The sequence below is a fragment of the Pecten maximus genome, chromosome 13 (assembly GCF_902652985.1).
Source record: "Pecten maximus chromosome 13, xPecMax1.1, whole genome shotgun sequence".
Lineage (NCBI taxonomy): Eukaryota > Metazoa > Mollusca > Bivalvia > Pectinida > Pectinidae > Pecten > Pecten maximus.
The window spans coordinates 309,480-332,138 of record NC_047027.1 but is presented as its reverse complement, the minus strand read 5'-3'; the positions used below and the strand labels follow the sequence as shown (position 1 = coordinate 332,138).

General features: G+C 45.7%; 1 protein-coding gene across 2 annotated transcripts in view; it reads right to left on the bottom strand.

Moving 5' to 3' along the window:
* Positions 1-21,642, bottom strand: part of LOC117340339 (vascular endothelial growth factor receptor 1-like) — a 56,386-nt gene extending 34,744 nt beyond the window's left edge. Inside the window, exons 1-3 of one of the 2 annotated variants that reach the window (XR_004535440.1) lie at positions 21,297-21,642; positions 2,519-2,706; positions 80-308 (exon numbers count right to left, since the gene is read on the bottom strand). Coding sequence is in view for 1 of the 2 variants with exons in the window: in XM_033902101.1 (XP_033757992.1) it covers positions 80-308; positions 2,519-2,706; positions 21,297-21,309 (430 nt within the window). In the remaining variant the exon portion in view is untranslated. The remainder of the gene's footprint in view (positions 1-79; positions 309-2,518; positions 2,707-21,296) is intronic. The other variant, XM_033902101.1, reaches the window with a different exon arrangement.
* Between the last annotated feature and the right edge of the window lie 1,017 nt (positions 21,643-22,659).

Here is a 22,659-nt window from a genome sequence, read left to right as displayed (position 1 = left end):
TGTAGGCGGTAACAAAACCGTTACTGATTCCAACAAGTGATGATCAATTTGTAACACGTGATTGTGACGTAATTCTCACCCTCCACCCGGACCTCGACAGCGCCCTCTATCGACCGGCCACTGTAGTAGGTAGAACAGATATAGAGACCCTTGTCCTGTTGGGTGATCGATGTCACATTCAGCTGAAACTTGTCCTCCTCGTTAGAGTAAGATCGGGACACCTGGTACTTAGCCGGCTCTGATGGGGTCTTCTCGGCGGCGCTGGTGATGGTCTTGGGCGGGATTCGCTTCCGTATGGACCAATAAACCTAACAACGGAGAGAATCTTTAATATACATATGTATCTACAACAAGGAAACAGGCCATTCATTCACAAAACACGGGGTCAGACCAGGTCAACAATACTACGTCCCAGTCAATCTGTACAGGTAACATTTCAATGATTGACCCTACCCCATATAAGGTAATATTACAATGTTTGACCCTACCCCGTATAAGGTAATATTTCAATGTTTGACCCTACCCCATATAAGGTAATATTTCAATGTTTGACCCTCCCCCGTATAAGGTAATATTTCAATGTTTGACCCTACCACGTATCAGGTAATATTTCAATGTTTGACCCTACCCCGTATAAGGTATTATTTCAATGTTTGACCCTACCCCATATAAGGTAATATTTCAATGTTTGACCTTACCCCGTATAAGGTAATATTTCAATGTTTGACCCTACCCCATATAAGGTAATATTTCAATGTTTGACCCTCCCCCGTATAAGGTAATATTTCAATGTTTGACCCTACCCCGTATCAGGTAATATTTCAATGTTTGACCCTACCCCGTATAACGTAATATTTCAATGATTGACCCTACCCCGTATAAGGTAATATTTCAATGTTTGACCCTACCCCGTATAAGGTATTATTTCAATGTTTGACCCTACCCCATATAAGGTAATATTTCAATGTTTGACCCTCCCCCGTATAAGGTAATATTTCAATGTTTGACCCTACCCCGTATCAGGTAATATTTCAATGTTTGACCCTACCCCGTATAAGGTAATATTTCAATGTTTGACCCTCCCCCGTATAAGGTAATATTACAATGTTTGACCCTACCCCGTATAACGTAATATTTCAATGTTTGACCCTACCCCGTATCGGGTAATATTTCAATGTTTCACCCTACCCCGTATAACGTAATATTTCAATGTTTGACCCTACCCCATATAAGGTAATATTTCAATGATTGACCCTACCCCGTATAAGGTATCATTTCAATGTTTGACCCTACCCCGTATAAGGTAATATTACAATGATTGACTCTACCCCGTATAAGGTAATATTACAATGATTGACCCTACCCCGTATAAGGTAATATTTCAATGTTTGACCCTACCCCGTATAAGGTAATATTACAATGTTTGACCCTACCCCGTATAAGGTAATATTTCAATGATTGACCCTACCCCGTATAAGGTAATATTACAATGATTGACTCTACCCCGTATAAGGTAATATTACAATGATTGACCCTACCCCGTATAAGGTAATATTTCAATGTTTGACCCTACCCCGTATAAGGTAATATTACAATGTTTGACCCTACCCCGTATAAGGTAATATTTCAATGATTGACCCTACCCCGTATAAGGTAATATTACAATGTTTGACCCTACCCCGTATAACGTAATATTTCAATGTTTGACCCTACCCCGTATAACGTAATATTTCAATGATTGACCCTACCCCATATAAGGTAATATTTCAATGATTGACCCTACCCCGTATAACGTAATATTTCAATGATTGACCCTACCCCGTATAAGGTAATATTACAATGTCTGACCCTCCCCCGTATAAGGTAATATTTCAATGATTGACCCTACCCCGTATAAGGTTATATTTCAATGTTTGACCCTACCCCGTATAAGGTAATATTTCAATGATTGACCCTACCCCGTATAAGGTAATATTTCAATGTTTGACCCTACCCCGTATAAGGTAATATTACAATGATTGACCCTACCCCGTATAAGGTAATATTTCAATGTTTGACCCTCCCCCGTATAAGGTAATATTTCAATGTTTGACCCTACCCCGTATAAGGTAATATTTCAATGATTGACCCTACCCCATATAAGGTAATATTTCAATGATTGACCCTCCCCCGTATAAGGTAATATTTCAATGTTTGACCCTCCCCCGTATAAGGTAATATTACAATGATTGACCCTACCCCGTATAAGGTAATATTTCAATGTTTGACCCTACCCCATATAAGGTAATATTTCAATGTTTGACCCTACCCCGTATAAGGTATTATTTCAATGTTTGACCCTACCCCGTATAAGGTATTATTTCAATGTTTGACCCTACCCCATATAAGGTAATATTTCAATGTCTGACCCTACCCCATATAAGGTATTATTTCAATGTTTGACCCTACCCCGTATAAGGTAATATTACAATGTTTGACCCTATCCTGTAAAAGTTTACTTTCCCTGATGTCCACTTACTTGATAGTCCTTGGCGAAGTTCACCCCCGTACACGTGATGGTGATGTTAGATCCATTACTGGTTACGTACACGCCCTCGTCCGGATCTGACACCCTCAGACTCGGCCTGTCATCTCCATCTAGTCCGGGCGAACCACCGGCCCGACGTCGTGCGCATACCAACACGATGGCTAGTCCAATGACAACAACTGTAAAAACGAAATGAAAATCTATGGTAGAGAATAGGCGTGGTTTACTGACGAGTTTGACGTGGTACATGTTTGGTTTACTGACGAGGTTTGACGTGGTATATGTTGGTTTACTGACGAGGTTTGACGTGGTACATGTTTGGTTTACTGACGAGGTTTGACGTGGTATATGTTGGTTTACTGACTAGTTTGACGTGGTACATTTTTGGTTTACTGACGAGGTTTGACGTGGTATATGTTTGGTTTACTGACGAGGTTTGACGTGGTATATGTTTGGTTTACTGACGAGGTTTGACGTGGTACATGTTTGGTTTACTGACGAGGTTTGACGTGGTATATGTTGGTTTACTGACGAGGTTTGACGTGGTACATGTTTGGTTTACTGACGAGGTTTGACGTGGTATATGTTTGGTTTACTGACGAGGTTTGACGTGGTACATGTTTGGTTTACTGACGAGGTTTGACGTGGTATATGTTTGGTTTACTGACGAGGTTTGACGTGGTACATGTTTGGTTTACTGACGAGGTTTGACGTGGTATATGTTTGGTTTACTGACGAGGTTTGACGTGGTATATGTTTGGTTTACTGACGAGGTTTGACGTGGTATATGTTTAGTTTACTGACGAGGTTTGACGTGGTATATGTTTGGTTTACTGACGAGGTTTGACGTGGTATATGTTTGGTTTACTGACGAGGTTTGACGTGGTATATGTTTGGTTTACTGACGAGGTTTGACGTGGTACATGTTTGGTTTACTGACGAGGTTTGACGTGGTACATGTTTGGTTTACTGACGAGGTTTGACGTGGTATATGTTTGGTTTACTGACGAGGTTTGACGTGGTATATGTTTAGTTTACTGACGAGGTGTGACGTGGTACATGTTTGGTTTACTGACGAGGTTTGACGTGGTATATGTTTGGTTTACTGACGAGGTTTGACGTGGTATATGTTTGGTTTACTGACGAGGTTTGACGTGGTACATGTTTGGTTTACTGACGAGGTGTGACGTGGTATATGTTTGGTTTACTGACGAGGTTTGACGTGGTATATGTTGGTTTACTGACGAGGTGTGACGTGGTACATGTTTGGTTTACTGACGAGGTTTGACGTGGTATATGTTTGGTTTACTGACGAGGTTTGACGTGGTATATGTTTGGTTTACTGACGAGGTTTGACGTGGTATATGTTTAGTTTACTGACGAGGTGTGACGTGGTACATGTTTGGTTTACTGACGAGGTTTGACGTGGTATATGTTTAGTTTACTGACGAGGTGTGACGTGGTATATGTTTGGTTTACTGACGAGGTTTGACGTGGTATATGTTTGGTTTACTGACGAGGTTTGACGTGGTACATGTTTGGTTTACTGACGAGGTTTGACGTGGTATATGTTTGGTTTACTGACGAGGTTTTGACGTGGTACAGTTTTTGGTTTACTGACGAGGTTTGACGTGGGTATATGTTTGGTTTACTGACGAGGTTTGACGTGGTATATGTTTGGTTTACTGACGAGGTTTGACGTGGTATAGTTTGGTTTACTGACGAGGTTTGACCGTGGTACTATGTTTGGTTTACCTGACGAGGTTTGACGTGGTATATGTTTGGTTTACTGACGAGGTTTGACGTGGTATATGTTTGGTTTACTGACGAGGTTTGACGTGGTACATGTTTGGTTTACTGACGAGGTTTGACGTGGTACATGTTTGGTTTACTGACGAGGTTTGACGTGGTATATGTTTGGTTTACCTGACGAGGTTTGACGTGGTATATGTTTGGTTTTACTGACGAGGTTTGACGTGGTACTATGTTTGGTTTACTGACGAGGTTTGACGTGGTATATGTTGGTTTACTGACGAGGTTTGACGTGGTATATGTTTGGTTTACTGACGAGGGTTTGACGTGGTATATGTTTGGTTTACTGACGAGGTGTGACGTGGTACTATGTTTGGTTTACTGACGAGGTTTGACGTGGTATATGTTGGTTTACTGACGAGGTGTGGACGTGGTACATGTTTGGTTTACTGACGAGGTTTGACGTGGTATATGTTTAGTTTACTGACGAGGGTTGACGTGGTACATGTTTGGTTTACTGACGAGGTTTGACGTGGTATATGTTTGGTTTACTGACGAGGTTTGACGTGGTACATGTTTGGTTTACTGACGAGGTTTGACGTGGTATATGTTGGTTTACTGACGAGGTTGACGTGGTATATGTTTGGTTTACTGACGAGGTTTGGACGTGGTATATGTTTGGTTTACTGACGAGGTTTGACGTGGTATATGTTTGGTTTACTGACGAGGTTTGACGTGGTATATGTTTGGTTTACTGACGAGGTTTGACGTGGTATATGTTTGGTTTACTGACGAGGTTTGACGTGGTATATGTTTGGTTTACTGACGAGGTTTGACGTGGTACATGTTTGGTTTACTGACGAGGTTTGACGTGGTATATGTTTGGTTTACTGACGAGGTTTGACGTGGTATATGTTTAGTTTACTGACGAGGTTTGACGTGGTATATAGTTTGGTTTACTGACGAGGTTTGACGTGGTATATGTTTGGTTTACTGACGAGGTTTGACGTGGTACATGTTTGGTTTACTGACGAGGTTTGACGTGTACATTTGTGTTTACTGACGAGGTTGACGTGGTATATGTTTGGTTTACTGACGAGGTTGACGTGGTATATGTTTGGTTTACTGACGAGGTTGACGTGGTATATGTTTAGTTTACTGACGAGGTTTGACGTGGTACATGTTTGGTTTACTGACGAGGTTTGACGTGGTATATGTTTAGTTTACTGACGAGGTTTGACGTGGTATATGTTTAGTTTACTGACGAGGTGTGACGTGGTACATGTTTGGTTTACTGACGAGGTTTGACGTGGTACATGTTTGGTTTACTGACGAGGTGTGACGTGGTATATGTTTAGTTTACTGACGAGGTTTGACGTGGTATATGTTTAGTTTACTGACGAGGTTTGACGTGGTATATGTTTAGTTTACTGACGAGGTTTGACGTGGTACATGTTTGGTTTACTGACGAGGTTTGACGTGGTACATGTTTGGTTTACTGACGAGGTGTGACGTGGTATATGTTTAGTTTACTGACGAGGTTTGACGTGGTAGATGTTTGGTTTACTGACGAGGTTTGACGTGGTATATGTTTGGTTTACTGACGAGGTTTGACGTGGTATATGTTTAGTTTACTGACGAGGTTTGACGTGGTATATGTTTGGTTTACTGACGAGGTTTGACGTGGTATATGTTTGGTTTACTGACGAGGTTTGACGTGGTATATGTTTGGTTTACTGACGAGGTTTGACGTGGTACATGTTTGGTTACTGACGAGGTTTGACGTGGTACATGTTTGGTTTACTGACGAGGTTTGACGTGGTATATGTTGGTTTACTGACGAGGTTTGACGTGGTATATGTTTGGTTTACTGACGAGGTTTGACGTGGTACATGTTTGGTTTACTGACGAGGTTTGACGTGGTATATGTTGGTTTACTGACGAGGTTTGACGTGGTATATGTTTGGTTTACTGACGAGGTTTGACGTGGGATATGTTTAGTTTACTGACGAGGTTTGACGTGGTATATGTTTGGTTTACTGACGAGGTTTGACGTGGTATATGTTTGGTTTACTGACGAGGTTTGACGTGGTATATGTTTGGTTTACTGACGAGGTTTGACGTGGTATATGTTTGGTTTACTGACGAGGTTTGACGTGGTATATGTTTAGTTTACTGACGAGGTGTGACGTGGTATATATTTGGTTTACTGACGAGGTTTGACGTGGTATATGTTTGGTTTACTGACGAGGTTTGACGTGGTATATGTTTGGTTTACTGACGAGGTGTGACGTGGTATATGTTTGGTTTACTGACGAGGTTTGACGTGGTATATGTTTGGTTTACTGACGAGGTTTGACGTGGTATATGTTTGGTTTACTGACGAGGTTTGACGTGGTACATGTTTGGTTTACTGACGAGGTTTGACGTGGTATATGTTTAGTTTACTGACGAGGTGTGACGTGGTATATGTTTGGTTTACTGACGAGGTTTGACGTGGTATATGTTTGGTTTACTGACGAGGTTTGACGTGGTACATGTTTGGTTTACTGACGAGGTGTGACGTGGTATATGTTTGGTTTACTGACGAGGTTTGACGTGGTATATGATGGTTTACTGACGAGGTGTGACGTGGTACATGTTTGGTTTACTGACGAGGTTTGACGTGGTATATGTTTGGTTTACTGACGAGGTTTGACGTGGTACATGTTTGGTTTACTGACGAGGTTTGACGTGGTATATGTTTGGTTTACTGACGAGGTTTGACGTGGTATATGTTGGTTTACTGACGAGGTTTGACGTGGTATATGTTGGTTTACTGACGAGGTGTGACGTGGTACATGTTTGGTTTACTGACGAGGTTTGACGTGGTACATGTTTGGTTTACTGACGAGGTGTGACGTGGTATATGTTTGGTTTACTGACGAGGTTTGATGTGGTATATGTTTGGTTTACTGACGAGGTTTGACGTGGTACATGTTTGGTTTACTGACGAGGTTTGACGTGGTATATGTTGGGTTTACTGACGAGGTGTGACGTGGTATATGTTTGGTTTACTGACGAGGTTTGACGTGGTACATGTTTGGTTTACTGACGAGGTGTGACGTGGTATATGTTTGGTTTACTGACGAGGTTTGACGTGGTATGTTTGGTTTACTGACGAGGTGTGACGTGGTATATGTTTGGTTTACTGAGGAGGTTTGACGTGGTATATGTTTAGTTTAGTTGAAGCAATGATACAGAATGTAGTTTAATTGAAATTAAACAAAGAGCAAAAACGACATCGTTCGGATATCAAACTTTGAACGCTATGGCTCGGACTTTTACAAAAAGGAGCCAAAACTTGATCTGAACTTTCAGAACACCGAATCTGCTATACCTAAAACGGTGTAAGGTGTTTGCCCTCATTTTCTCTTTAAGAAAGCCGCGAGATGTGTCACTAGTGTGAAGGACGATACAAGTGTCGGGAGATGTGTCACGAGGGTGAAGGACCATACAAGTGTCGGGAGATGTGTCACGAGGGTGAAGGACGATACAAGTGTCGGGGGATGTGTCACTAGTGTGAAGGACGATACAAGTGTCGGGAGATGTGTCACTAGTGTGAAGGACGATACAAGTGTCGGGAGATGTGTCACGAGGGTGAAGGACGATACAAGTGTCGGGGGATGTGTCACGAGGGTGAAGGACCATACAAGTGTCGGGAGATGTGTCACTAGTGTGAAGGACGATACAAGTGTCGGGAGATGTGTCACGAGGGTGAAGGACCATACAAGTGTCGGGAGATGTGTCACGAGGGTGAAGGACGATACAAGTGTCGGGAGATGTGTCAGTAGGGTGAATGACCATACAAGTGTCGGGAGATGTGTCACGAGGGTGAAGGACGATACAAGTGTCGGGGGATGTGTCACGAGGGTGAAGGACGATACAAGTGTCGGGGGATGTGTCACGAGGGTGAAGGACCATACAAGTGTCGGGGGATGTGTCACGAGGGTGAAGGACCATACAAGTGTCGGGAGATGTGTCACGAGGGTGAAGGACGATACAATTGTCGGGGGATGTGTCAGTAGGGTGAAGGACCACACAAGTGTCGGGGGATGTGTCAGTAGGGTGAAGGACCACACAAGTGTCGGGGGATGTGTCAGTAGGGTGAAGGACCACACAAGTGTCGGGAGATGTGTCACGAGGGTGAAGGACCATACAAGTGTCGGGGGATGTGTCAGTAGGGTGAAGGACCACACAAGTGTCGGGAGATGTGTCACGAGGGTGAAGGACCATACAAGTGTCGGGGGATGTGTCACGAGGGTGAAGGACCATACAAGTGTCGGGGGATGTGTCAGTAGGGTGAAGGACCACACAAGTGTCGGGAGATGTGTCACGAGGGTGAAGGACCATACAAGTGTCGGGGGATGTGTCACGAGGGTGAAGGACGATACAAGTGTCGGGAGATGTGTCACGAGGGTGAAGGACGATACAAGTGTCGGGGGATGTGTCACGAGGGTGAAGGACGATACAAGTGTCGGGAGATGTGTCACGAGGGTGAAGGACGATACAAGTGTCGGGAGATGTGTCACGAGGGTGAAGGACTATACAAGTGTCAGGAGATGTGTCACGAGGGTGAAGGACGATACAAGTGTCAGGAGTGTCAAGTTAGTCCTGATGTGAGAGGGAAATGGATTCAAAGTTAAGTGTTCCTAAAGCCATTTGAAGTTTTAGGAAAATTCGCAATTGAAAGATTACCTATGACAAGGAGCTCACAAACGTCATCGGTACACAACATGAACGAATACTTTACCCATGACAAGGAGCTCACAAACGTCATCAGTACAAAACATGAACGAATACTTTACCTATCGCATAAAGGAGGCATTTCACTTGATAAAAAATCCTATATCATACTTTTTAGACATCTGATCATCGTACGAAGGAACATTTTAAGTAAAATTGTTAAACTGGTGAGTTTGGGACCTTTTTTCAGAAATATGCATATTTCACCCCAAACTCAATGGTTGAACACTTTTTTTCTGAAACAGTCTTCTTGCCATGTCTAGAGTTCTTTATAGTGTCTAATAAGAGTATTTTTGATGTTTAAAATACCTCCTTATATGCCATATTTGAGCGATATCATTCATAACCGCCATTTGCATTTCAAGGTCAAAATAAAAAGTGTTAATACAATGTTCATATTATAAAATCAAATCTGGTCAAACCAATGCTCCTATTTTGATCTTTAGACTCTTGTGAGCAAATCGACCTGGCTATTGTGTGCAATATATGCGACACAAATGAGTTAATTATGTCCCCCTGAAATATGCATTTGGAAATGTTTTGTTGAAATCTACAAACAGCTTAGCAAATGACATGTCAACAGCAAGACTCCTGGTTAGCCATGATACATACTAACAGTTAAACAAGTTACTTCGGTCAAACTGCACCATAGTAGGAATTTATAGGCTTGTAAAATATCAATGTTTTGACAGGATTTGCTGTTTAGATGCCCCTTAACTAACCCATACCGTATGGGAGGTCTGATTTTGTCAACACAATATAATCTTCTGTTGGGTAAAATCGTAGTCTTTAGAAATGGCGGTCGGTTAAAAGATAATGAAGCTTGGACATATAATGGTAATGTAGTAGAAATTGTAGCACGAGACATGTCACCTGTATTTTATAATTTTTGTGTGGTTCAGTAATAGTCAGAATGAATTCGGCCATGTTCTCCGCCATTTTGTATGCATGAATTGTTATATAAATATGTATCTTGGAATCCTATATGCTATGTAGCATTTGGAAATAACTTCAATTGAATTGAATTGAGTATTGCTATGAAGGACCTTAACGAACGCGCCAGCATCCTTAATTAGTAATAATGTACCCGGAGTAGATAGTAGACTGCCCCCCGTGTTTACCTCGGTGGTGACGTCATAGCTAATACCTGCATATTAATTTATTTAGTAGTGAATTCATACGATTTTAGTTTATAGCGCAAGTATTATCTGAGGTGTGGGTCTATATGACTTTTTTCGGGTGAATAGGTTTGTCGGAATGTCTCTGGCCTTTACCTTAATAGTGTATAGGAAGTAAACGTTCATGTAAACTCGTTCAATTCTATTGTTGGGTACATACACCGACAGAATCACAGTGTTACCAGTCCAACATGGCCGTCCATTAAGTATAATCAGGCCGACAGCGGGTACCTGTCGTCAGAGTAGATCGAGCGGAACGTCACGGGTTCATTACGTACTGTTGGTTCTATACTGATACTATAAATAGACCAGACAAAAAAGGCCGCACTGTTTACCTGGTTATGTACATAATAACTTGATCTCAATGCAGAGTTTCTATAGGATTTGATGCACAGGAGATTAACCTACTTTTAGAAAAGGATATAACCAGTGTCACGTTAGGACGGGCGTCTATAGGACACCAACAGTCAGGGTTATATGAGGACGGGTGTCTAAGGGACACCAACAGTCAGTGTTATATGAGGACGGGTATCTAAGGGACACCAACAGTCAGGGTTATATGAGGACGGGTGTCTAAGGGACACCAACAGTCAGGGTTATATGAGGACGGGTGTCTATAGGACACCAACAGTCAGGGTTATATGAGGACGGGTGTCTAAGGGACACCAACAGTCAGGGTTATATGAGGACGGGTGTCTAAGGGACACCAACAGTCAGGGTTATATGAGGACGGGTATCTATAGGACACCAACAGTCAGGGTTATATGAGGACGGGTGTCTATAGGACACCAACAGTCAGGGTTATATGAGGACGGGTGTCTATAGGACACCAACAGTCAGGGTTATATGAGGACGGGTGTCTAAGGGACACCAATAGTCAGGGTTATATAAGGACGGGTGTCTATAGGACACCAACAGTCAGGGTTATATGAGGACGGGTGTCTAAGGGACACCAACAGTCAGGGTTATATGAGGACGGGTTTACAGGACACCAACAGTTAGGGTTATATGAGGACGGGTGTCTATAGGACAGTCAGGGTTATATGAGGACGGGTGTCTAAGGGACACCAACAGTCAGGGTTATATGAGGACGGGTGTCTAAGGGACACCAACAGTCAGGGTTATATGAGGACGGGTGTCTATAGGACACTAATAGTCAGGGTTATATGAGGACGGGTGTCTAAGGGACACCAACAGTCAGGGTTATATGAGGACGGGTATCTATAGGACACCAACAGTCAGGGTTATATGAGGACGGGTGTCTAGGGGACACCAACAGTCAGGGTTATATGAGGACGGGTGTCTATAGGACACCAACAGTCAGGGTTATATGAGGACGGGTGTCTAAGGGACACCGACAGTCAGGGTTATATGAGGACGGGTGTCTATAGGACACCAACAGTCAGGGTTATATGAGGACGGGTGTCTAAGGGACACCAACAGTCAGGGTTATATGAGGACGGGTGTCTATAGGACACCAACAGACAGGGTTATATGAGGACGGGTGTCTATAGGACACCAACAGTCAGGGTTATATGAGGACGGGTGTCTATAGGACAGTCAGGGTTATATGGGGACGGGTGTCTAAGGGACACCAACAGTCAGGGTTATATGAGGACGGGTATCTAAGGGACACCTACAGTCAGGGTTATATGAGGACGGGTGTCTAAGGGACACCAACAGTCAGGGTTATATGAGGACGGGTATCTAAGGGACACCTACAGTCAGGGTTATATGAGGACGAGTGTCTAAGGGACACCAACAGTCAGGGTTATATGAGGACGGGTATCTAAGGGACACCAACAGTCAGGGTTATATGAGGACGGGTATCTAAGGGACACCAACAGTCAGGGTTATATGAGGACGGGTGTCTAAGGGACACCAACAGTCAGGGTTATATGAGGACAGGTGTCTAAGGGACACCAACAGTCAGGGTTATATGAGGACGGGTGTCTATAGGACACCAACAGTCAGGGTCATATGAGGACTGGTGTCTGAGGGACACCAACAGTCAGGGTGATGTGTGGACGGGTGTCTATAGGGACAGTCAGGGTTATATGAGGACGGGTGTCTAAGGGACACCAACAGTCAGGGTTATATGAGGACGGGTGTCTATAGGACACCAACAGTCAGGGTTATATGAGGACGGGTGTCTAAGAGACACCATCAGTCCGGGTTATATGAGGACTGGTGTCTGAGGGACACCAACAGTCAGGGTGATGTGTGGACGGGTGTCTATAGGGACAGTCAGGGTTATATGAGGACGGGTGTCTAAGGGACACCAACAGTCAGGGTTATATGAGGACGGGTGTCTATAGGACACCAACAGTCAGGGTTATATGAGGACGGGTGTCTAAGAGACACCATCAGTCCGGGTTATATGAGGACGGGTATCTAAGGGACACCAACAGCCAGGGTTATATGAGGACGGGTGTCTAAGGGACACCAACAGTCAGGGTTATATGAGGACTGGTGTCTAAGGGACACCAACAGCCAGGGTTATATGAGGACGGGTGTCTAAGGGACACCGACAGTCAGGGTTATATGAGGACGGGTGTCTAAGGGACACCAACAGTCAGGGTTATATGAGGACGGGTGTCTATAGGACACCAACAGTCAGGGTCATATGAGGACTGGTGTCTGAGGGACACCAACAGTCAGGGTGATGTGTGGACGGGTGTCTATAGGGACAGTCAGGGTTATATGAGGACGGGTGTCTAAGGGACACCAACAGTCAGGGTTATATGAGGACGGGCGTCTAAGGGACACCAACAGTCAGGGTTATATGAGGACGGGCGTCTAAGGGACACCAACAGTCAGGGTCATATGAGGATGGGTGTCTAGGGGACACCAACAGTCAGGGTCATATGAGGACGGGTGTCTAAGGGACACCAACAGTCAGGGTCATATGAGGACGGGTGTCTAAGGGACACCAACAGTCAGGGTTATATGAGGACGGGTGTCTAAGGGACACCAACAGTCAGGGTCATATGAGGACGGGTGTCTAAGGGACACCAACAGTCAGGGTCATATGAGGACGGGTGTCTAAGGGACACCAACAGTCAGGGTTATATGAGGACGGGTATCTAAGGGACACCTACAGTCAGGGTTATATGAGGACGGGTGTCTAAGGGACGCCAACAGTCAGGGTTATATGAGGACGGGTGTCTAAGGGACACCAACAGTCAGGGTTATATGAGGACGGGTGTCTATAGGACACCAACAGTCAGGGTTATATGAGGACGGGCGTCTAAGGGACACCAACAGTCAGGGTCATATGAGGACGGGTGTCTATAGGACACCAACAGTCAGGGTTATATGAGGACGGGCGTCTAAGGGACACCAACAGTCAGGGTTATATGAGGACGGGTATCTAAGGGACACCTACAGTCAGGGTTATATGAGGACGGGTGTCTAAGGGACACCAACAGTCAGGGTCATATGAGGACGGGTGTCTAAGGGACACCAACAGTCAGGGTTATATGAGGACGGGTGTCTAAGGGACACCAACAGTCAGGGTCATATGAGGACGGGTGTCTATAGGACACCAACAGTCAGGGTTATATGAGGACGGGCGTCTAAGGGACACCAACAGTCAGGGTTATATGAGGACGGGTGTCTAAGGGACACCATCAGTCCGGGTTATATGAGGACGGGTATCTAAGGGACACCAACAGTCAGGGTCATATGAGGACGGGTGTCTAAGGGACACCAACAGTCAGGGTTATATGAGGACGGGTATCTAAGGGACACCTACAGTCAGGGTTATATGAGGACGGGTGTCTAAGGGACGCCAACAGTCAGGGTTATATGAGGACGGGTGTCTATAGGACACCAACAGTCAGGGTTATATGAGGACGGGTATCTAAGGGACACCAACAGTCAGGGTTATATGAGGACGGGTGTCTAAGGGACACCAACAGTCAGGGTTATATGAGGACGGGTGTCTAAGGGACACCGACAGTCAGGGTTATGTGATTATTATTATATTATCAAGTTATTTATTATTAACAGGGAGTGTTAGCATTTGATATACAATCTACTACAAACCCCCGAAAATACAAATTACAAAACAAATCTGTCATGTTTTCCAGATCTACGGTAGACGCCATTACGTGACGTCATCCCGGGGTTAGGAGCCGTAACTCGGTCACACACCGACACCGAGTGTAGTCATTGTGTAATTTATAAACTTGTGATCGTGACTCACAAAATACCCGGATGCCATTGTTCAATTGTTTTGTTTTAGACACGATTTGTGTGTAGATATAAAGTAAACAAATAAAAAAGGAGAATAAATAAAAAATCTAAAAGATGTTAAGTTTTTTCGTTGTTAAATTATAGGGAGGCGAGGGAGTTTCATATTCCCTAGAATGGTGTAAACAGGTTACATTGTGTACGACAGTATCTTATTGGTTTGTTATATAACGTACTAGAATGGTGTACCATTGAGGTGCCCCCCCCCCCCCCCCCCCCCAAAAAAAAAACCCGTCACAACAATACACAACAATGAACCAGTTAATTATAAAATCCACAAATCTGGTTGTCATGGATACAAATTTGAAAATTTAAGAGAGTGTTACTCAGGTGAGAGTGTAACTCAGGTGAGAGTGTAACTCGGGCGAGAGTGTAACTCGGGTGAGAGTGTAACTCGGGCGAGACTGTAACTCGGGTGAGAGTGTAACTCGGGCGAGACTGTAACTCGGGTGAGAGTGTAACTCGGGCGAGACTGTAACTCGGGTGAGAGTGTAACTCGGACGAGAGTGTAACTCGGGTGAGTGTGTAACTCGGGCGAGACTGTCACTCGGGTGAGAGTGTAACTCGGGTGAGAGTGTAACTCGGACGAGAGTGTAACTCGGGTGAGAGTGTAACTCGGGTGAGAGTGTAACTCGGACGAGACTGTAACTCGGGTGAGAGTGTAACTCGGGCGAGACTTAACTCGGGCGAGACTGTAACTCGGGTGAGAGTGTAACTCGGGCGAGACTGTAACTCGGGTGAGAGTGTAACTCGGGTGAGAGTGTAACTCGGGTGAGAGTGTAACTCGGGTGAGAGTGTAACTCGGGTGAGAGTGTAACTCGGGCGAGACTGTCACTCGGGTGAGAGTGTAACTCGGGTGAGAGTGTAACTCGGACGAGAGTGTAACTCGGGTGAGAGTGTAACTCGGGTGAGAGTGTAACTCGGACGAGACTGTAACTCGGGTGAGAGTGTAACTCGGGCGAGACTTAACTCGGGCGAGACTGTAACTCGGGCGAGAGTGTAACTCGGGTGAGAGTGTAACTCAGGCGAGACTGTCACTCGGGTGAGAGTGTAACTCGGGCGAGACTTAACTCGGGCGAGACTTAACTCGGGCGAGACTGTAACTCGGGTGAGAGTGTAACTCGGGCGAGACTGTAACTCGGGTGAGAGTGTAACTCGGGTGAGAGTGTAACTGGGGTGAGACTGTAACTCGGGTGAGAGTGTAACTCGGGCGAGACTGTAACTCGGGCGAGAGTGTAACTCGGGTGAGAGTGTAACTCGGGTGAGAGTGTAACTCGGGTGAGAGTGTAACTCGGGTGAGTGTGTAACTCGGACGGGAGTATAACTCGGGTGAGAGTGTAACTCGGGTGAGAGTGTAACTCGGGTGAGAGTATAACTCGGACGAGACTGTAAATCGGGCGGGAGTGTAACTCGGGCGAGACTGTAACTCGGGTGAGAGTGTAACTCGGGTCAGAGTGTAACTCGGGTGAGAGTGTAACTCGGACGAGACTGTAACTCGGGTGAGAGTGTAACTCGGGCGAGACTGTAACTCGGGTGAGAGTGTAACTCGGACGAGACTGTAACTCGGGTGAGAGTGTAACTCGGGCGAGACTTAACTCGGGTGAGACTGTAACTCGGGTGAAACTGTAACTCGGGTGAGAGTGTAACTCGGGTGAGAGTGTAACTCGGGTGAGAGTGTAACTCGGGTGAGTGTGTAACTCGGACGGGAGTATAACTCGGGTGAGAGTGTAACTCGGGTGAGAGTGTAACTCGGGTGAGAGTATAACTCGGACGAGACTGTAAATCGGGCGGGAGTGTAACTCGGGCGAGACTGTGACAATACACAGAAAGGTTTGTGTAACATTAATTACCTCGAACTTACATATTTTAGTAGTTATCTATTCACACCTATCGGGAAACCACGTCATGATTAAGATGTTATATTTATTATTTCTATCATATTTGTGGGGATTGTACAACACGCTCAGTACGTTAACGGGTAGTTGTACCTCCGCTCTCTACGACACAGGTTGATGGCACTGGAGAATGTTAATTGTGGAATTAAGATGAGTTTTATTGTTTGGCCCCTGAAACATTTGATTTCAACTACCAAGTCTGTGACCTTAGATGACTGATCACTGACCCTTACAGATGGCCATTACTGACCCTTACAGATGACCATTACTGACCAGGTAAAGCTGTCCGACATTGTTCTACGTTAGCCCGGGGTGGTAGTGTGACAGCGGTACAGGAACATATGGTTATATACATTACGTACATCCGTGGTAGGTATAGACAGACATATATAGATCTGTATATATGTCTCTGGTATAGACCTGTCAGGTAGACACTATACATATATATACATTGTATATCTGTGGTAGGTATAGACCTGTCAGGTAGACACTATACATATATATACATTGTATATCTGTGGTAGGTATAGACGTGTCAGGTAGACACTATACATATATATACATTGTATATCTGTGGTAGGTATAGACGTGTCAGGTAGACACTATACATATATATACATTGTATATCTGTGGTAGGTATAGACCTGTCAGGTAGACACTATACATATATATACATTGTATATCTGTGGTAGGTATAGACGTGTCAGGTAGACACTATACATATATATACATTGTATATCTGTGGTAGGTATAGACGTGTCAGGTAGACACTATACATATATATACATTGTATATCTGTGGTAGGTATAGACAGACATATATACATTGTATATCTGTGGTAGGTATAGACCTGTCAGGTAGACACTATACATATATATACATTGTATATCTGTGGTAGGTATAGACCTGTCAGGTAGACACTATACATATATATACATTGTATATCTGTGGTAGGTATAGACCTGTCAGGTAGACACTATACATATATATACATTGTATATCTGTGGTAGGTATAGACGTGTCAGGTAGACACTATACATATATATACATTGTATATCTGTGGTAGGTATAGACCTGTCAGGTAGACACTATACATATATATACATTGTATATCTGTGGTAGGTATAGACCTGTCAGGTAGACACTATACATATATATACATTGTATATCTGTGGTAGGTATAGACCTGTCAGGTAGACACTATACATATATATACATTGTATATCTGTGGTAGGTATAGACCTGTCAGGTAGACACTATACATATATATACATTGTATATCTGTGGTAGGTATAGACCTGTCAGGTAGACACTATACATATATATACATTGTATATCTGTGGTAGGTATAGACAGACATATATACATCGGGGCGAAAAGACGAGAATTAAGGTTTGTTAAATTTCGTGTTTTCGGGGCGAAAAGACGAGAATTAAGGTTGTTAAATTTCGTGTTTTCGGGGCAAAAAGACGAAATTTTTAAACCCGAAAAGACGAGAATTAAGGTCGCTAATTAGCGTGCATTAATTTCGTCTTTTCGCGTATGACTTGTCGTTTCGGGGCGAAAAGACGAAATAACGAAATGGCACGAATCAGCCACCGTACATTACGGAGGGGTGGTGTGACTGGGGGGATGGTGTCACTGAGGGGTGGTGTCACTGAGGGATGGTGTCACTGGGGGGTGGTGTCACTGAGGGGGTGATGGTCACAGAGGGATGGTGGTCACTGGGGATTGGTGTCACTGGGGGGTGGTGTCACTGGGGGATGGTGTCACTGGGGTGATGTCACAGAGGGATGGTGTCACTGGGGGATGGTGTCACTGGGGGGTGGTGTCACTGGGGGATGGTGTCACTGAGGGGTGATGTCACAGAGGGATGGTGTCACAGAGGGATGGTGTCACTGAGGGGGATGTCACTGAGGGATGGTGTCACTGGGGATGGTGTCACTGGGGGGTGGTGTCACAGAGGGATGGTGTCACTGAGGGGTGATGTCACAGAGGGGTGGTGTGACTGAGGGGTGGTGTGACTGAGGGATGGTGTCACTGAGGGATGGTGTCACTGGGGGTGGTGTCACTGGGGTGGTTGTCCGAGGGTGGAGTGTCAAAGAGGTGTGGTGTCACAGGGTGGTGTCATGAGGTGGTGTCAAGGGATGGTTCACGAGGTGGGCATGGGGATGGCCTGGTGTCATGAGGGATGGTGTCACTGAGGTGGTGTATGAGGGGTGTCACTGGGGGATGTGTTCACACTGGGGGGATGGTGTCACGGAGGGATGGGTTGTCACTGGGGGGTTTGATGTCACTGAGGGTGGTGTCCAAATGTGGGGGATGGTGTCACTGAGGATGATGTCATGGGGGATGGTGTCACTGAGGGTGGTGTCACTGAGGGATGGTGTCACTGAGGGATGGTGTCACTGAGGGGTGGTGTCACTGAGGGATGGTGTCACTGAGGGATGGTGTCACTGAGGGGTGGTGTCACAGAGGGATGGGTCAACTGAGGCTGATGTGACAGAGGGGTGGTGTGACTGAGGGGTGGTGTGACTGAGGGATGGTGTCACTGAGGGATGGTGTCACTGGGGGATGGTGTCACTGAGGGGTGGTGTCACAGAGGGATGGTGTCAATGAGGGGTGGTGTCACTGAGGGGTGGTGTCACTGAGGGATGGTGTCACTGAGGGATGGTGTCACTGGGGGATGGTGTCACTGGGGGATGGTGTCAATGAGGGATGGTGTCACTGAGGGATGGTGTCACTGGGGGATGGTGTCACTGAGCGATGGTGTCACTAGGGGATGGTGTCACTGAGGGATGATGTCACTGAGGGGTAGTGTAACAGAGGGATGGTGTCACTGAGGGGTGGTGTCACTGGGGGTGGTGTCACTGGGGGATGGTGTCAATGAGGGGTGGTGTCACTGGGGTAGGTGTCACTGGGGGATGGTGTCACTGAGAGATGGTGTCACTGAGGGGTGGTGTCACTGGGGATGGTGTCACTGAGGGGTGATGTCACTGAGGGATGGTGTCACTGAGGGGTGGTGTCACAGGGTTGGTGTCACTGAGGGATGGTGTCAATGAGGGATGGTGTCACTGAGGGATGGTGTCAATGAGGGATGGTGTCACTGGGGGTGGTGTCACTGAGGGGTGGTGTCACTGAGGGGTGATGTCACTGAGGGGTGGTGTCACTGAGGGATGATGTCACTGAGGGGTGGTGTAACAGAGGGATGGTGTCACTGAGGGGTGGTGTCACTGGGGGTGGTGTCACTGGGGGATGGTGTCAATGAGGAGTGGTGTCACTGGGGTATGTGTCACTGGGGGATGGTGTCACTGAGAGATGGTGTCACTGAGGGGTGGTGTCACTGGGGGATGGTGTCACTGAGGGGTGATGTCACTGAGGGATGGTGTCACTGAGGGGTGGTGTCACAGGGTTGGTGTCACTGAGGGATGGTGTCAATGAGGGATGGTGTCACTGAGGGATGGTGTCAATGAGGGATGGTGTCACTGGGGGTGGTGTCACTGAGGGGTGGTGTCACTGAGGGGTGATGTCACTGAGGGGTGGTGTCACTGAGGGATGGTGTCACTGAGGGAAAATGTGACTGAGGGATGGTGTCCCTGGGGGATGGTGTCACTGAGGGGTGGTGTCACTGAGGGATGGTGTCACTGAGGGATGATGTCACTGAGGGATGATGTCACTGAGAGATGGTGTGATGGAGGGGTGGTGTCACTGAGGGATGGTGTCACTGGGGGATGGTGTCACTGAGGAATGGTGTCAATGAGGGGTGGTGTCACTGAGGGATGGTGTCACTGGAGGATGGTGTCACTGAGGAATGGTTTCACTGAGGGATGGTGTCACTGAGGGATGGTGTCACTGAGGGATGGTGTCACTGAGGGGTGGTGTCACTGAGGGATGGTGTCACTGAGGGATGGTGTCACTGAGGGTTGGTGTCACTGAGGGGTGGTGTCACTGGGGGATGGTGTCACTGATGGTTGGTGTGACTGGGGGATGATGTCACTGGGGGATGGTGTCACTGGGGGATGGTGTCACTGAGGGTTGGTGTCACTGAGGGGTGGTGTCACTGGGGGATGGTGTCACTGAGGGATGGTGTCACTGGGGGATGGTGTCACTGGGGGATGATGTCACTGAGGGATGATGTCACTGGGGGATGGTGTCACTGGGGGATGGTGTCACTGGGGGATGGTGTCACTGAGGGATGGTGTCACTGAGGGATGGTGTCACTGGGGGATGGTGTCACTGGGGGATGGTGTCACTGAGGGATGGTGTCACTGGGGGATGGTGTCACTGGGGGGTGGTGTCACTGGGGGATGGTGTCACTGAGGGATGGTGTCACTGGGGGATGGTGTCACTGAGGGATGGTGTCACTGGGGGGGGGGGGGGGGGGGGGGGGGGGGGGGGGGGGGGGGGGGGGGGGGGTCACTGAGGGATGGTGTCACTGAGGGGTGGTGTCACGTGTAAAATACCCGACACAACTTACGTTAGATGCCCACTAAAACAGACGCACACAGCTATTTAATCAAACTCATGGGGAGCTACATTGAAGAATACCTACCACCATACACCAACTCTGTAGTTGTTTTGTTTATACTGAATGGTTTACCTTAAGGCACAAGCTCGTGCTCTCTGTCTCCAGGACAATCGACACTACGTACACGAGAAATTTCAGTTTTAATTTCAGGTAAAAACCTCAGGAATGCACTATAAATTGTTGCCAGTAGCGGTATACGACTGGTACAGATCTATATACTGTTTTACCTGGTGTATGTAATTAACAGGTAAGTAATACTGACAATAGGCCCCTGATACAGGTCGTACGTGTTTGGTTGTAGATGTTTCCACGGTAGATAAACAATACCACATTGTTTATAAACTTAATTCGTAATAAACACAGTGTTTACTTACCACGACTGGTCATAATGCTACCGCTTTACACAAGTAAGATAATCCATTATAACAGAATTATACACAAAATCACACTGGTTATCACGGGGGATCAGTCAGGCCCCGGACTGTTGTCAGTATCAAATATCCATGGTTTATGATTCCACAGGCAGGACTCCCGGACCAGGACACAGTGCGTGGTGTGGACAGTGACCACTATCCGCCAGTCCAGATTTATGTTTTAAGGTTCAGCTATTTCCTATTTTTCTTTCCAATATGGCCACTCGATGGCCCTCTGTTTACACTAGAGAGACACCATGAATGCCCAGTCAAGTGTGAAGGGTATTGCGACACCCGATTGTATTTTTATGTATATTGTAAATGAATATGGTCCATGGAGTTCCGAAAGACTGAGTGTATATGGTACCATAAAGTACGAGAGTTCCAGCTGTGGTGTGTAATGGCCTGTGTATATGTGTACCTTCTCTCTCACACACGTGTGCTGTCAACCGTGACGCCAGTTAAACACACATAAAAATGTCAGTCAACATGTACTTTATTGTAACACTACCGTGCCCAGTATTGAGAGCTAGTCTTTATAGCGACTTATTCTGACTTTAAAACATATTTCTTTGGGAACGCAAATGTTTAAATATGCAAATTAGTCTAAATTTTAGATTGCCATTTAAAGATTTTCCCCTCGATGACGTTTGTGCGTTAAAGGTCAGAGTGGTGCGGTTGAGGTCGAGGCTATAATGATAGGACTAGTAAGGCTGTCAGTATTCTACTGTTCTATTGATATGACCCCCACACAATGGCACCTCAATAATCCGAACGCTGTGATTGGACTCCGGATCTGAGAGGGAGGCGCCCCAGGTTTCATCCTAATTATGGTGATCAATGATCAGTTTATCTTTTAAAAGTCAAACTCCCGTTCGTCCAGTAGTTGTATACTTTAAAGCTCTTCGTTTGTAAAATGGCGGAGTATTCAAACCGCGTACTGTCTGGGCCTTGAGCATGCGCAGTCTCCTCCAAAAGACGGCTTCTAAGAAGTCGGCAAGTTTGCTTCGCCGATTTCAAATGTATACTAGATAAGTTTTATAAACATATTTAAAGATACATTTATCTTAACCTTTTCTATGCAACTTATATAAAATGGATTGACCTCTAATCTATCACTCGAGATTTCCCTCCTTTATTTTCCAGTTTTCTAACAACTGAACAAGTTTGAAACAGAGATCTGTACTCTGTTAGAGCCTGGGGTTGATTAAGTCAGGGCCACGGGCTATATTGATTAAGTCAGGGCCACGGGCTATATTGATTAAGTCAGGGCCACGGGCTATATTGATTAAGTCAGGGCCACGGGTTATATTGATTAAGTCAG